Source organism: Pseudorasbora parva, chromosome 4, assembly GCF_024679245.1.
Source record: "Pseudorasbora parva isolate DD20220531a chromosome 4, ASM2467924v1, whole genome shotgun sequence".
NCBI lineage: Eukaryota > Metazoa > Chordata > Actinopteri > Cypriniformes > Gobionidae > Pseudorasbora > Pseudorasbora parva.
Genome location: NC_090175.1, coordinates 48,231,430 through 48,248,005, shown reverse-complemented (window position 1 = coordinate 48,248,005; position 16,576 = coordinate 48,231,430). Strand labels below are relative to the sequence as shown.

General features: G+C 38.0%; 2 protein-coding genes across 2 annotated transcripts in view; one reads left to right on the top strand and one right to left on the bottom strand.

The window, feature by feature from the left end:
• Positions 1-1,016: 1,016 nt before the first annotated feature.
• Positions 1,017-6,639, top strand: pip4p1b (phosphatidylinositol-4,5-bisphosphate 4-phosphatase 1b). Its single transcript, XM_067442072.1, has 7 exons — positions 1,017-1,254; positions 2,158-2,348; positions 2,453-2,559; positions 3,396-3,501; positions 3,609-3,661; positions 3,749-3,839; positions 3,931-6,639. The coding sequence occupies exons 1-7, from the start codon at positions 1,152-1,154 to the stop codon at positions 4,072-4,074; spliced, it is 795 nt and encodes a 264-aa protein (XP_067298173.1). The 5' UTR covers positions 1,017-1,151; the 3' UTR covers positions 4,075-6,639.
• A 1,167-nt stretch (positions 6,640-7,806) lies between these two features.
• The window catches only part of LOC137073808 (FERM domain-containing protein 7), a 10,993-nt gene continuing 2,223 nt past the window's right edge, over positions 7,807-16,576 (bottom strand). Inside the window, exons 2-11 of the mRNA XM_067442511.1 lie at positions 16,174-16,216; positions 15,507-15,585; positions 15,313-15,410; positions 15,096-15,210; positions 14,712-14,859; positions 14,487-14,582; positions 13,697-13,860; positions 12,023-12,091; positions 10,373-10,448; positions 7,807-10,300 (exon numbers count right to left, since the gene is read on the bottom strand). Of these exons, the coding sequence (XP_067298612.1) occupies positions 9,248-10,300; positions 10,373-10,448; positions 12,023-12,091; positions 13,697-13,860; positions 14,487-14,582; positions 14,712-14,859; positions 15,096-15,210; positions 15,313-15,410; positions 15,507-15,585; positions 16,174-16,216 (1,941 nt within the window). The 3' untranslated portion in view covers positions 7,807-9,247. The remainder of the gene's footprint in view (positions 10,301-10,372; positions 10,449-12,022; positions 12,092-13,696; positions 13,861-14,486; positions 14,583-14,711; positions 14,860-15,095; positions 15,211-15,312; positions 15,411-15,506; positions 15,586-16,173; positions 16,217-16,576) is intronic.

Below are 16,576 nucleotides of genomic sequence, written 5' to 3'. Positions count from 1 at the left end.
CAGTCAGGCAAGTACCGTTCTCCTGCCAACAACCAAACCCAGGCTCATCCATCGGATTTCTAGACAGAGAATTGAGATTTTCAATACAGATTTCATTACAGAGAACATGTCTCCACTGCTCTAGTGTCCAGTGGTGATGTGCTTTACACCACTGCATCCAACACTTTGCATTGCAATTGGTGAGGTAAGGCTTGGATGCAGCTGAGCGGCCATGGAAACCCATTCCTTTAAGGTCTCTACACTGTCCTTGATCTGATCTGAAGGCCACACAAAGTTGGGAGTTCTGTAGCTTTTGACTCTGCTGAAAGTTGGCAACTTTCTCCACAGTGCGCCTCAGCATTTTACTTGGCCTACCACTTCATTGCTGAGTTGTTCCTAACTGCTTCCACTTTGTTATAATACCATTGTTATAACAGTTGACCGTAGAATATTTAGGGAAATTTCACAAATGGATTTATTGCACAGTTGGCAACCTATCATGGTACCAAGCTTCTGAGAGCGACCCATTCTTTCACACATTTTTGGAGAAGCAGTCTGCATGAGGTGTGATTTTATACACCTTTGGCCATGGAAGTGATTGAAAAACCTGAATTAAATGATTTTGGAGGGGTGTCACAATACTTTTGGCAATATTGTGTGTGTGTGTGTGTGTGTGTGTGTGTGTGTGTGTGTGTGTGTGTGTGTGTGTGTGTGGTAAAGCTAGTAGATTTTGTTTTCTTAAAGACACTTCTGACAAAGCACACTTATTATAAATAATAAAATAAATCCCTAATTAAAAGGATTTAGTAGTTCATAAACTCATGATGTCTAATACAGGAAGTTTTTAAAAGCTGTACGTGTATGGAGCGGTAAACATTAATATTTCACTCGAAGCACAGCACACCTTAATGAGTGAGAGCTAATTAAAATGGGATTATATTATTTTTTCAATCCTTGTGAGCTCGTCGCTCATTGGCCCAATCCGCGATCACGCGCTTGTGTTGTTATTTTTGTTGCCGACTTCCTGGTAGCAGAAATCATGTGATCATGTGACGCTTCCTGGAGCTTTACTTTCACGTATCAGTTTTACTCTCCGTGTCACTTATTGCTCTCAACAGCAGGCACCAACATCCACAGCGGGCTTTTGTAGCGGAGTTGTGCTCTTTTACGACATGGCTGATGGTGAGCGTTCACCTTTACTGTCGGACAGTCGCGATGGAATGAACGGGCTGTCACCGATAGATGAGACCTACCGACCGCCGAATAAACCACAGAGTGAGTCAAACCTGATCCGCATTGACAGTGGCTGTGTCTAAAAGCCTATCAAGCTGTCTGCCTACACAGCATGTTTGGCCATCGTAAACATAATGGAAAGTATGATTCTATTAAGTTCGACTGGAGCGTTCAGGCGCCTGTGATGATGCCCCCGATCTATAGAATCCCTTTATTTATTAATTTTACAGTGTTTCATTGCACGCTGATCAACATATGTCGATCTGACATGTGATTTAATTTGCTGTAATCTGTAATCTGCAGATCCTGAGCACACTACAAATAGATGTGCCTGATTAGACCGAGCACCTGAATATCTTGACTAAAGGAGTCATGATTTTTGCCCTCAGTCTTAGTTTATCAGTCCAAGTACTATTCAATATTAAGAGGAACATTAATACATATTTAAACTGTGTGGCTGTGTAATGTTAATATAATCATGAAAAGTGTTGCTCATTTTGGTAATAAATCCATTGTCTTAACTTTGCACAAAAAATGGAGCCAATAAAAGAATTGTCTATCTATCTATCTATCTATCTATCTATCTATCTATCTATCTATCTATCTATCTATCTATCTATCTATCTATCTATCTATCTATCTATCTATCTATCTATCTATCTATCTATCATATTTTTTGTCTATTTAAATATTATTTTGTATTATTCATTATTAAAATATCTTACTTTCTTAGCTCTGTATTTTACATTTAGGCTAAGTATATTCATAATGTATACAAACTTAATTATTTAACCCTAATGCATGCAAAAAAAGGAAAAGGTCTTGCTTCTCTTCAGTTCTGTATATTTTAGTGTAATTTTTTTTTCCCGTGTCAGTTCTGCCAATCCTTTTAATTTTTCCTCATTTTCTGTCGTCCACCACCTTACATACTCTCTGTCATCCCAGATTTCCCAGCGTTTCCGTCAGCTCCTCCCTCGTCGCTGCTGGGAGAGGCTCCTCCACCGTACTCCCCGCTGGGTTCTCCAGAGAGCGGCAGTGCTCCTGTCATCAGCTGCAGAGTGTGTCAGTCGCTTATTAGTGTGGAGGGCAAAATCCACCAGCATGTGGTCAAATGTGGTGTCTGCAATGAGGCTACAGTGAGTTAACAAGCACATCCATTTAGGATTCCATTAATGTTTGGTTGTGTTTTAGTGAGGTATTGAAAACCGAGTGAAAGACTCTGACTTCCTGCTTTATCTAGCCCATAAAGAATGCTCCAGCTGGAAAGAAGTATGTGAGGTGTCCGTGTAACTGTCTTCTCATCTGCAAAGTTACCTCGCAGAGGATCGCCTGCCCTCGACCTTACTGGTGAGACCATTTGAATGGAGACATTATCATACTTCATGACTCTCACAACAAAGTATTTGGAACATACCATGGTACATTGATGAAATCAGATTTATACTGTACCATGAAGTTGAATTATTTACTACACTACCGTTCAAAGGGATGAAATGAATACCTTAATTTGGTGAACTTTATATTCAGTGTTTAACATTGATAATAATAAAAAATGTCCCTTGATCGTCAAATCAGCATATTACAATGATATCTGAAGGATAATGTGACACTGAAGACGAGTAATGATGATGAAAATTTATATTTGCCATCATATTTTAAAATGTAATTTATTCCTATTATATTATATATGCCATGTGATGGCAAAACACACAAACATATAATACATCTCTTCAGAGTCACATGGTCCTTCAGAAATCTTTCTAATATGCTTATTAGATACTTATTATTAGATATGATATGCTTTTCTAATCAATGTTGAATGATTTCTAAAGGATCATGTGAACGAAGACTTAAGGAATGATGATAATAAAATTCCGCATTGCATCACAGAAATACATTTTATTTAAAGTATATTAATTTTAAATTGTAATATTATTTCACAATATTACAGTTTTTCTTTTAAATGCATTTTTGATCAAATAAATGCAGGGCTGATTATCATAAGAGATTACCTTATCAACTCTAAACTTTTGAATGGTGGTGCGATGTTCATATACCATGGTTGTCCATTATTTTCATTTTTGTCAGTGGACTTTAATAGTCAAAGTAAAATAAAGTATTAGTTTTAATTAGGAGTTATTTAATGTTTTTGTGTGTATGTGTCTTTTTTCGGGGGGGATCAGTAAGCGAATTATTAATTTAGGTCCAGTTCATCTTGGTGCTGGAAGTCCGAATCCTCAGCCTAGCGGTGCCAGAGTTTCCTGTGGCCACTGTGCAAACACTTTTTTGGTAAGAACTTTTCTTATTGATATAAGTTAACATTTCATAGCTCTTTATTGATTAATCTGATCATAATACTGTATCTGTAACATAATACCTCTCTGTTGTTGATTTAGTGGACAGAATTTGCAGATCGGACATTGGCTCGGTGTCCACACTGCAGAAAAGTGTATGTTAAATTCTATCCATAGACTGTCCTCTAGTACCACACAAATACATTGATTACAAGTAAACTCCATTCTTTTCATCCATATAGCTCATCGATTGGCCAGAGGTACCCTAGAAAGCACAGTTTGAAATGTTTCGTGATGTGTTTGATCTTCATCATAACGACTGCGGGATTGATAGTAAGAATTAAAACGTTCATTATTTCAAAGAGCATCACCATTTCAGAATGCCAGGAAACGTCTTTACTCTGTTCCCTTTCTTTCTCTGTAGGCTGGTACGTGGTTGAAGGCACGGCAGTACAAGGGGATTTATGTATCCTGGGCATTCTTCATTCTCCTGGTGCTGATCACTTTGGCCAGAGCCATACATTGGGCCTGCATGAAAATCAGTGAACCTCTGCACAACTACTCATAGAAAAAAAGCAGTGAGGAGCAGGAGGTCGAGATGAAGTGTAAGAGTCAAGAATAAGTCCAAGTGAAGAAGAAAACAGAGCCAAAAGGGATTTTAATAGAGAAATGCTCCATCTAAATGGGTGAAGAACTGTCAGTAAGTCATATTTCACCCTAAAATAGAGCAAAATAAAGTTCGATAGGCCAAAAAAACAAAAACAAATAATCATTATTATTCTAGAGAGTATGATTCAATTATTATTTTTATTCCTTTTGATTTTCGGGTAAAGTATGACCGACTTTTCACCCAAATAATTTTAATTTTAAACCCAGTCTGTCCATATTCCTAATGGGAACCCGCTTCCTAAACACTGACTGCACACTTTATAAAGCGCACAGAGAAACAAATATTTCCGCATTGTCAGTAGGTTAAAAACTTCTAGTTTAGTTGCAGAAACACTAACTGCTGAAGCAGGCTTGTTTTGCCCTGTGAATTGCCTCTGACATCACTGTGGCATTACATAAATATACTGAAGCATTATAGTTAGAATGAGATTGCTAACATAACTTGTAAGTGCCTCACATGACAATGCGCTCTGTTGTTATAGCTGTTAAAAATAACTTATAAAGAAAATATTGCCATATATAGAGGAATTGCAACTTTTAGCTTTATCGAAACTTGTAGGATATGAAGGGTATCAATAAGAAAAAGGAAATGAAAACTCTACAATGAAGCATTTGGCAGGTTTGGAAGAAGAGGGGAAGAAGCAAAAGTCGTTTTTAAAGTGCATTTCAGTTATTGGAATGTGCTATAGATTGAATCATAGGCAACAATGAAGTTGATTTATTCTCTCAGTGTATTTTATTGCTTTTCCATGGATATTATTCAGTGGATATGAATATTTGTGGCCCAGGCTTAGACCAAACTCTTTACCTCTTCTTTTTTTATTTGCACCCTCAAAAACTGATTAAGCACCATATTATGCTTTCCTTACTAACTGAAAAAAAAAAGTTTAAATATCCGACACCATGCAATATTACTGACATTCTAGGGATTTCTAATGATCTTTGTTACTATTGTTGATGCTGTTTTTAAATCGAGCATCGCTGCTTATTATTTGTACCTGTTTGTGGTTATATAGTTATATAGCTGCATTAAAACCTTCTACCTTGTATGCAATTAATAACTGTAGCATTACCCGGTAGATTAGTACAGACAAAGATTATTATTCGTTTTGACTGTTTCTAAACAAAGGGTAATGTTTTTAATTTCTTTCCTTGACACAATCTGCACATAAAACGTTCAAATGCTGATGAACGTAAATATTCATCAAAGAGAATTGCTGTGATGAACTTTTATATCTTCATTGTCAGAAAAAATATATAAAAATGTGTACCTTTAGGTGTACAACAGCTTGTCATCAGGGCAGTATTGTGCCCCTAAACAGTGCATATTATTACCTTACAGTAGTATTATGTACCCTAAAAGGTGCACTGTGTGATTTTAGCATTATTATGAGGTTGTGAATTTTGAATTGACCCATCGCTCACCCCTCCCTTTCGAAGCACATAAAAAAAGCTACGGGGCACAGGACAAAAATGCCGCTGTTGCCTGAGACCGCAGGGAATAGCTAGTGCTCTGTAGATCAGTTTGTCCCCATGGTTTGTCCGTTTAGGGCTACTGTAGAAACATGATGGCGCAAAATGGCGACGTCACTGTAAAGGTATCCGTGGTGTATGGAGATAGAAACGGCTCCTTCTAAGGTAATACAAATATAATGGTACATTATGTAAGGTCTTTATACACCACTGAAAACAGTTATGTATATTATATTGCATTTTTGTCAATAAATCCTCATAAATACTACACACTGCACATTTAAGGTACTATTTACCCTTAAGGGGTAGCATCATTTGCTCACCCTCATGTTGTCCCGAACCTGTATAAATGTCTTTGTTCTGCTGAAAACAAAAGAAGATATTTGAAAGGATCTTTGTAACTAATAAGATCTCGCCCCCATATCACTTTCATATTATTTTTTCCCGTTATGGTATTTAGTGGGGGCAAAATCTGCTTGGTTACAAGCATTCTTCCAAGCAAACAAAGACATTTATAAAGGTTTGTATGGTTTGTACAATGTGTAAGGTTTGTATAACAAATCAACAAGGGTGATTGAGGGTGAGTAAATGATGACAGAAATTACATTTATGGGTGAACTATCACTTTAAGGGTTGACAAGGTGTTGTACCCCTGAAGGAATACATTTTGCACATTTTTGTAATGAGATGTGAATGTACCGGCTGACCAATCCTAGACTCATTTTCAGCTGAAATGAACAGATATTATACTGATACCTATTTTGTGCAGAAGTGCAGAAGTGACCAGTAAGTTTTTTTTATTTTTACAGAGTTTGATTTGTTTACATGATTGTGCAGTTCTACTGTGCATTTACTTGTTTAATTCTTGTTGAAAATGTAAAATATTGTTGCACTACATTTAAGCACCCTAGCAGATCCTACTCTTGTCATTGTTGATTTTGTTGTTGATCATTTTTGTATGTTCCTTTGTGACTAAAAGGTTTTAACAATCTCTGAGTATTTGTACTCATTTTTACTTGTGTTGGGGTTCTGAACGCTAACAGCATTATGACGAGACGAAACGTAATGAAATACAGTGTTGAAACTCACCTGTTGGGTAAGTTTCCAAGCTATAGCAGTGATTCAGTGAGTGCAATGTTAATGTTAATCAAATACTGATGCTCCTTTTGGCTAAATTCATTCATGAATTTTATAAAAAGTGACTTGCAGTGCATTCAAACATGGTATATTTTACATTTATGAAACCGAATGATAATGCCCTTCAAACAAATAATGCCATAGTGGAATATTTTATTTGATGGTTGTCACATAATGTTAGATTATCATTATTTATAACAAGGTATGTTTTGTAACATGGTAAAAGGATTTTTTTTTGTGTGTGTGTGTGTGTGTGTGTGTGTGTGTGTGTGTGTACCAATCATTTAGATCATATTGTATTGGGTGTATGTTCTTTTCAGAGGACTGTTTAGAACATTTTCAAAAAGTTATAGGTAGAAAATCCCAAAACCAACCATTTAAATATTTTTTTTATTAACGTGCACTTTAACTAAAAGAAAACAAATGATTGACTTTTGTAGGCAGATAGAATTTGAGAACTGTGGTATATAAGGGTAAAATGAAAACGTTAAACTAAACCTTAGTGTGCTAAATGAACTTGACTTTGCAATGAATTACATACCTCATTTATAAATGTATATCCTTGCAAAAATGTTTTAAATACATATCACTATGGCAGCACAAATGTCAAAGAAAAAATTGCTAGTGTTTTCCCTTTACAGAAAATCTGTTTTAATTTTCAGCTACCAAAATCCTTTTTTATCAGTTACATAAACATGGACTTAGTGTTACATTTCCTGAAAAAAAGATTTACTCAGAATCACCACAGAATGATAAGTCACTCAGTACATGGTTAGTAATTTTGTATAAAGTTATGACTAATTAAACTTCAGTTGAGCTAAGACACATTAGTCATAATTTACATAATCTCATGCTATTTCAAATTCTGTGCAACACAGTTTTGAAGGAAATCTTAGCAAGTATTTGTATGTCTGACTGATGTGTTGATCCACTTTAACCATTCTGAATGATTCATTCAGGTGTCTGATCCAGGTCATCATTTTCGTCTTGTATTCCACAGAAGAAAGCCAAACATGTGGGTGAGTAAATGATGACAGATTTTTCATATCAGGGTGAACTATACATAAATTCATATATAAAACAAAATATAACTTTAGGCTCTGTTTACACCTGGTATTTAGATGTGTTCTGGTCGATCGGATCATAAGTAGACGAGGCAGACACATACCCGTTTACACCTGTTTTTTATTTAATCTCTTTTGTCCACTTTCAACCACTTCTGTCCTGATTAATTCATGTATTGGTAATTGTATGGGTTTTTCAGATATTTTGATCTAATGGACACATCACGATGTATCTGCTAATGTGCCATGGCAAACACAGAGTGTGTGTTAAAAAGATTGTGTGTTTTCTGTCTTCAAACCAAACTTGGGTCTTCAGCCGACAAAGTTTAAATCCCATTTGGCTAGTGTACATTTAAGTCAGTAGCTGGAGAGTAGGTGGTCTTTTATGGCTGTTCAAACACATTTGACTACATGAGCGTTTACACTTTAGTATACGAAAGCAATCTGGTCAAATCCGTTTTCGATTACCTCCTGAAAGTGGTCGAAATTGGACAAGCTCAAAACATTTTAGACCCCATTTACACATGTATTTAGAGTCTTCCACTTGTGACCTGATCAACCAAAATGCATCTTACAGGGCCGAAGATCAGAGATGCAAATAGACTTAAAATATTTCTCCTTTTTTCTTATTTACAGAGATTAGATTAGAAGTTACCTGATTAATGATGTGCCCCTCTATTTTTGTTACTACCACACACTTTCAGAAAAAAAAGGTACAAAAGCGGTCACTGATGGCAGTACCCTTTTATGCTTTTTGGGCTAAATGGTGTACCTTTGGAAAGGGTACCTCCCCAGTGACAGATTTGTACCATTTCTTCTGAGTGCAATGTCTGCAAGCCTTAAAGGAATAGTTGACCCAAAAATGTAAATTACCCCACAATTTACTCACTCTCAAGCCCTACTAGGTGTATGTGACATTTTTCTTTCAGACGAATACAATCTGAGTTATTTAGAAAAATGTCCTGGCTAATCCAACGCTTTATAATGGCAGTAAATGGGAGCCCAAATTTTATAAACTTTATAAAGTAAAATATATAGTTTCCACCAGCCCACCTTCTGTATTCTGTATCTCGCAGTTCAAAACGCTTACACTGCGTCCAACGTCAGTTATGCTTTTTTCAGAAGGAAAAATATCTGGCGGAAGCCATAAAGATTTAAATATGGATATTTTGCTTACAAAACCAGTTCGCTTCGGAAGGCCTTTATTAATCCCTCGGTGCCATATGGAGTACTTTTATAATGGATGGATAGATTGTATTCGTTTAAACAAAGAATGTCTTCTACACCTAGGATGGCTTTAGGGTGAGTAAAGCATGGGGTAATTTTCTCTTTTGGGTGAACTATTTCTTTAACAGTTTATATTATTTGTTGAACCCCATAAAATTCTAAGCATGGCTACTACAACTTCATCACCTTAACAGTGGCAAGAGTTGTGTTTTCATGATCATTCGGGCAGTCAGAGTCCTCTTCCTCTCCATCCTCTTCATCAAGTTGGAAGCTTCCAGAAGAGAAGCGCATGCGTGCCAGGGGTCCAGAACGTACCACTTTACCCAATGCAGGAAAGTATGGGTAGAAGGTGTCTGAATCCGAGTCACTGTAACTACCTGTACCGAGTACACATAAAGAAGTTGGTCTTTCCGGGAGAGGGGAAGGACTTAAAGGAAGGTAGGTGGGCCTAGCAGGAACATGGTGTCGAGAAAGGTGTGGATAATATCCCAGCGGACGATACTCAGATGCATATGCAGCAGCGTTTGAGGCAAGTGTAGGTCGCTGGAATTTAAAGTCTGGTTGGCTTGTGGCTCGACGCGGCAAGCCGGTCTGATAGGTGGAGTCATCGCTGTAATGGCCTGCTTCCACTCTACTCAAGTCAAGTTTCCGATTCAACCCAGCCCTCAGCCCTAGTCCTCCTCTGGGGTACAGTCTCGATTCGGTGAATCCCAGGCCAGCAGGACAGTGCCTTTCCTGCTGCTTCTGAAGTTGTGGCGACAAGCAAGAGGACGCCAAGGACGAGTGGGCAATTTGTCTGGGCATGTAATGCAGAGGCACGTGGTGGTGATGGGTTTGAGGGAGACGGTCTAAAGATGAAGACGTGTGGTCTTGCAGTAGGTATGGATGAGTGGCGAGCGGGAAAGTGGGCAGAACAGGGTGGAACTGGAGGTGGGGCGTGTTAGGATAGAGGAGCACGAGATGCTGGGCGTTAGGAGACAATCGTCTCTTTGCCTTCTGTCTCTGGGCTCCTCTACCACGATGTTCTACTCCTGATGTAGAGAGGGAACGAAGCTTGGGCGAGGCAGAGTTGCTTGAGAATGCAGGATTTCTTGACATGGGCCTGGATCGCTCGAGCTCATTAGTGAACATGACTTCCACCGCAGATTGGCTGCGCTTTGCTACGCCTGTCTGTTCGCCGTGTTGCCCAGCAACAGTTGGGTCATGAGGTAGATGCTCATACAGCTATGTGAGAGAGAGTCATGTGAGAAACAGGATCCAAAATCACATCTGAAATGTAAATAACAAGTACAATACCTGCTTGGAGACATCAGTCAGTATGTCAGGAGAGGATCTGCATTGTCGAGTGTCATATTCAGACTTGCAGTAACTTCTGAAAAAAAGTTAAAAAAACAAACCCCTACAGCACTGTCCAATTTCCTAAAGAATCTTTTCTTGTAACTTATACCTGCTTTTTTTCAGCAATCCTATAAGATTTACAAATCACACTGTACGACATTGATCTAAAACTTTGGAATGACGTGTATAGACTGTACAATGATGACGCCATTAAATCGTAGGCTACAATGCAAACTAGCATAGGAGAATAAGTGTCATCAGCATGTACTAGTGGTAAACAAATACAGCAAGATGAAACGCACTTTCGCAATTCGCTTTTATTTTATTTTTTATGTGCATTGGGGAGAAAAAAGAAAGCAAAAGATGAGAATATGGATGTGGTCATGGATAGAAAAAGAGGCCAACTTGGCATGACAATTTTGCAAATGGAGCTTGAGGTAAGTATTTTGTTAGTATAGTATTTTGTAGATGTGCTAGCCAGCAAACAAACTGTGAGATGATCACGCTAAATTTCTGGCACTGTTAAAAAATTAATCGCAGACGATATTTGGTTGCAAGACTGACAATGGCTGTCTTCGAACCTCTCCAAGATTGGTCGTCTTTCATTTGGGAGAGCCCAAAATTGTACAATGTGTACCAGCATTAAAGGGGAAAATGTCAAAACACATCCCAGATTAATGTTCAGAGACATCATTAAACTATTTGTAGGTTGACTCGAAAAAATAAAATAAAAAGTAATGTAAAATTTGTGGTGCATTCAACATGGTTGGGTTCTGTCCCAAATGGTGCTCCTGGTGTGGACTTGTGGCCTTGGAATGGTTATCATTTGTCTGTACACAATGTTGTAAGTTTCAGAGGTATGCTTTGTTTGAGTGGCTCAATATTGTAACGTTGACCCAAACAGTGGTGTTAGGTAAGGCTAGCTAATTGTCTAATTCAATAAGACAGCAAGAGTATTTTGGGAAACCATTATATATAATTTTTGCTATTCTCTTTAGTCCCTTGTCTGGCTATCACCAGACCAAGCTCTATTTAAAATTGACATTTGGCCAGGGTAGTCTGCTCTGTATTTTCTACTCCACATGAGGCGTGATAAATGTGCATTATTCAAATGACTCATCGCTTCTCTATCTGTCATTGTGTTAAAACCGCCAATAGCACACATGGGGCCTATTGCACAAAACTAGGATAAGGGATTAAGCCGGGATATCTTGGTGATCTTGACATCTGTGCTATGTGCACCGCTGTCATGTAAACGTACCCTGAAGGCACAGTCACACCAACAACGATAACGATAACTGTATATTAACGGATTAATTGAGCCAGAATCACCAAGATATTGGTGATATCTTGTCCTAGTTATCCTAAAGGTATTCCTTATCCTAGTTTTGTGCAATAGGCCCCAGGTGGATAAGCCAGTCTGTGATTTGTTCCTGCAAACGTGTAACAGAAGCAGTAGAAATGAATGTACAGGTTTCCAGACTGAATTGCAGAGCGAAATCAAATCGCCGGTAGATCAGTCTGGGCTTACCCAGTGTGTTTAGTCCCACTAGTGGCACAGAATTTATGCACTAATGTTTCTCTTATTAAATCACAACAAAAGCTTACCTTTCAAAAGGCAAATGTTTCTTGTCTCCAGAGCCCACACACTGAAGAAGTTGCTTCTGAGTCCTTCCACTATAATACCACAATCGTAAGCATTAAGAGACGTTTTACAAGACAACTGTTGCTGATGTGTATGACGCAAAAAGAATATCATTGTGATTTTCTTGAATATTTGGATTTGCCACTGGATGCCCTAACATTATTTGTGGGTTGCATAACTGACCAGAGCTTTTGAAAATCTGATCAATAATGGGCTGGTATACACTGCCATTGGGGTTGATAATATTTTGAAAAGAAGTCTCCTTATGCTTACCAAGGATGATTTTATATGATCAAAAACATAGTGAAAAGTAATATTGTGAAATGTTATTACAATTGAAATGCCAATTTTGTGCTCAAGAAACATTTCTCATTGTTATTAATGCTGAAGACAGTTTTGCTGCTTAATATTTTTGTGGAGACATTTTTTCAGGAATAGATTTTTTTCTGATAACACTGTAAAAGTCTGTACTGTCATTTTTGACAAGTTAAATGCGTCGTTACTGAATAACTTATTACACTTTTGAACATTAGTGTATATTATAAAAATGATAAAAACAAGACACCATTCTATTTTTACAATCAATTTTCATATTGTTAAAAACTAATGTTCTTATGCATGTGTAGAATGCAGCAATTCATGACGCATCATATCCTGAACAAGATGAATGTTTGTCAATACATGAATCACTCTCCCTCAGAATGCTGACAGTTTCTGACACTGTTTTCTACACATAATTTTTCATGTATGCGGGCAGAGACATGATATAGAAGAGTAAAATCACTCGCTGACAGTATATAGTAGCCTAGAAATCTAGACGCACCCTAGCGAGTGCAAATCTAATCTGCTGCTAGTGTCGTCTAGTAACTCTCAATACCCTTCTGAGCTATAACGCCAAACTCTGGTCAGGCCAATCATATCATGTATAGAGTCGGTGGGTGGGGCTTAACATAGTGATGGCCGAGTTGCGTTTGCTTGCTACTAGTAAACACAGAAGCTGGCAAACGGCGGCCTTTTGAATCAGCTTTGACCGCGACTCTGGAAGACTTGAGGTTAAGCTTTTCTCTGAGAAAAGAACAAAGAACGGAACTGAAGTCATTCTTAAAAAGGCATGATGTGTACGGAGTTTAGCCGAATGTTTAATCTATCAACGAGCTCTGTTTCACCTTCGTTGCTCTGGTTGGTTGTAGCGCTATCCTATCGTGTGCAGAGGAAGTTTGAAAGACAACCGTTTATCCCGCCCCTCAGAGCCCTGTCAATGGTGAGTTTCCAGACCAAACATCTTAATGTGGGTCTGGCTTGTCAGGCTAAGTATATAGTAGCCTATCTGATCATGTTGACACATTGCTGCTCATTTGCAAGTATTCTCAGGTTTGTCATATCGCTATACACATAATGTAATGTCGCCAATGGTTACTGTCAGTTTTTGTCAGCTCACACTAAATCACTCGCACAGATATAAACCAAAGTCTCTAGTTGTGTGTACATAAAAGATTAGAACTGCTCTATTTAATATCTTCATTACAGACTCTCAGAGGGTTTATGGAAGATGATTAGTAAGGATCATAGCATAAATTATTAGACAACCGGGGCTGCTTATAGCACAAATCTAAAGTCATTCTCTCTCACACACATACCTGTATCTGAAACTGGATCCTTTGCTGGATAGAATTGACTTTTGATGTGACTTGGGCTCCTCAGCAAGTCTGAAGAAAGCGTGATACTCCACACACATTTTCCAAAACGCCTTACACACATCTCTGCTGGCCATGGAAAACTCAACAGTGTCCCTCCTCGAAGGCTAACACAGTAAGGGTTGAGTGAATAACAGATTAAGATTGTTAAAGCATTTTCAGACTTAAATACTTTCAGACTAATGCTAGCTTATTATTAGAAATACATTCCACTATTAATGACAATTTAATATAACATATTTAACATTTTCTTTTCATGTAGCTCAAAAGTTGAGGCCTCCACTAGCAACATATGGGTTTGATTCCCATGGAGGCAATGCATAAACTGATCAAATGTGTACCTTGATTGCAATTTATAGAAGCCTCTGTATTCATGTAAAAGTACATTTTTACCATTTAATTTGTGCTGATTATTTAAGAGGATAAACAAAAGTTTCGCTTCTGCCTTCTTGTTTTTTTTTAAAGTTTTTTTTTTGTGGTTTAATCTTTCTTTTCTATTGCATTGTTGTCTCTCATGATTAATTGCTTGTGCTGTTCCTCATTTGTATGTCTGCCAGCTTTGGAGAAAAACGTCTGCTAAATGACTAAATGTAAATCTAGAAGTCAGCACTAATGTTGCAGATATAATATATGAAGAGAAATATAGTTTCAAGTGTTGCAGAGGAACTATTGAATTCCCCCCGTCCCCGTCCCCCCAGTCCAAACAATAATTGAGGGATTGTTTGTGTCTCACCCCAGATTCAGTGTGGAGTTTGATAAGGAAATGTTTCCTCTTGAAGCTCAGCTTACGGATCTTGGCCCAGCTGAAGGTATTGATCTTTGTGTTGCCCTGATAACGGTATAAGATGTTAAATATTTAAACATGTAAGAGAGAGTTTGGTTTTCTTTGCTGCATGTGAGGTTGTGTATATTTGTTTTGAAGCATTTCTCAAATTATCTGTTACATTTTGTGCAGTACCTGAAAAACGAGTACCCCCATATGTGTGACTGCGAGGTTGATTCTCATGCCTTCTCCATCATGGGCGGGATGAGGGCGGATCCCGTACATGTCCATTTTGCGGGCAACCTCCAGCAAATGCACATCTGATTCAGCAGGAGTGTGACCTCTGCCACCAAAATCCAAATTAAGTAGTGGACAAAATTAAATGAGATAGTGGACAAAATTAAAGATGTTCAATTTCTCATCTCTAACGTCATAATTTATATTATAAAAGCTTCATGTTAGAAATGTACATTTGCTACTGACACAATGAAAAGAAGCTTTTGTAGCTGTGCTACTGAAATAAACAGGAATTAGACCAAGAATATTATCATGTTGGTACAGCATGTAACTGAATGTTACCTATGTTTTTTGTGAAAGCGAATGATTTTGTGGTCCAAGTACTCCTGGTTTGGCACATATTGCTTATTTTCAAGATGATGAGCATCCAACTCGTCGTCATAATCCCCAATTTCTGCTACAAAGGGGGACAGAGTGGGGAAACTTTAAAGTGTATATGATAATCAAACAGATGAGATTTGGAAGTGTTGTATTTTGATGCAAGTAAATGTTTAGATACCTTGCAGTATATGAGAAACCAGCAGGGCGGCGCTGTTATCGTTACAGGTGAGGCTGCCATTTGACAGATCCTGTTTGATCTGAAGGGCAAACAGATACCTGTATAAAAGAGGCAGCAGTCAGACTGAACGCATATCACCTATCACCATCTATTTATCAGACTATATATCAGACAATCATGTGCTTGTGGTTTACCTGGTTAAGCCTCTCTGCAGTTGTCCTGGGTCAGGAGGAAAAAACTTCACTATAAAATGGAACGCCACATCACTGGTATCTATGGGAAGCACAAAATCTTATTTCCCCCCAAAAATAACTTTATTAAAAATCGAAATAATCAATCGGACGGATCAAGTGGGCCTTGATGTTTAAACATTTGGGATGGTAAATAAAAGGTTCAATCTAGGGAAGAACTGAATCTGTAATTGGTGAATACTAACTTCTGTGACTACATATTCATATTAGGGGATAAAAAAAACATCTAGAAAGTGGGGTAAGATGTGCCGGGGGTACATTTTCAAGATACAGTATTTTAATGTATTTTTAAAAGTGTTCATTCGCAAAAAATGCTGCTGACATGCAAAAAAAGACATCAGCAGCATTTGTAGTCTGCATTTCCAGTATAATGAGAGAGAGAGAGAGAAGAGAGAGAGAGAGAGAGAGAGAGAGAGAGAGAGAGAGAGAGAGAGAGAGAGAGAGAGAGAGAGAGAGAGAGGAGAGAGAGAGAGAGAGAGAGAGAGAGAGAGAGAGAGTGAGAGAGAGAGAGAGAGAGAGAGAGAGAGAGAGAGAGAGAGAGAGAAGAGAGAGAGAGAGAGAGAGAGAGAGAGAGAGAGAGAGAGAATAGCTCTAGATAGCAAAAACTCACTTTTGATTTGCTTAGCCACTGGTTTCAGGAGTTCAAGCCAGACCTGTAGAATAAAACATTAGGACATGATTTAATTTTCTATTGAAGTGAGCAACTATACATTTGTCAAGTGTGGGTAAAGCAACTATTTCAAGGGAAAGTTCACCAAAAATGAACATGTTGTCATTGTTCAATCTCTCGTCTCAACTCACTGAATGAATAACAACATTAGCCTGCTTTCAGTGGCTCAAGCCTCTGTCACTAGCGAATTTTTCCTTACTTTCTTCTTTTGTGTTCCATGGCATGAGGGTGAGCACATGACAACAACATGCTTACTTTTTAGGGTGAACTTTTCCTTTAAGTGCTAGTCTCTGGTGTTTATGATCCAACTCTGTTATTGACACTATTGACCAGGTCAAAGGAC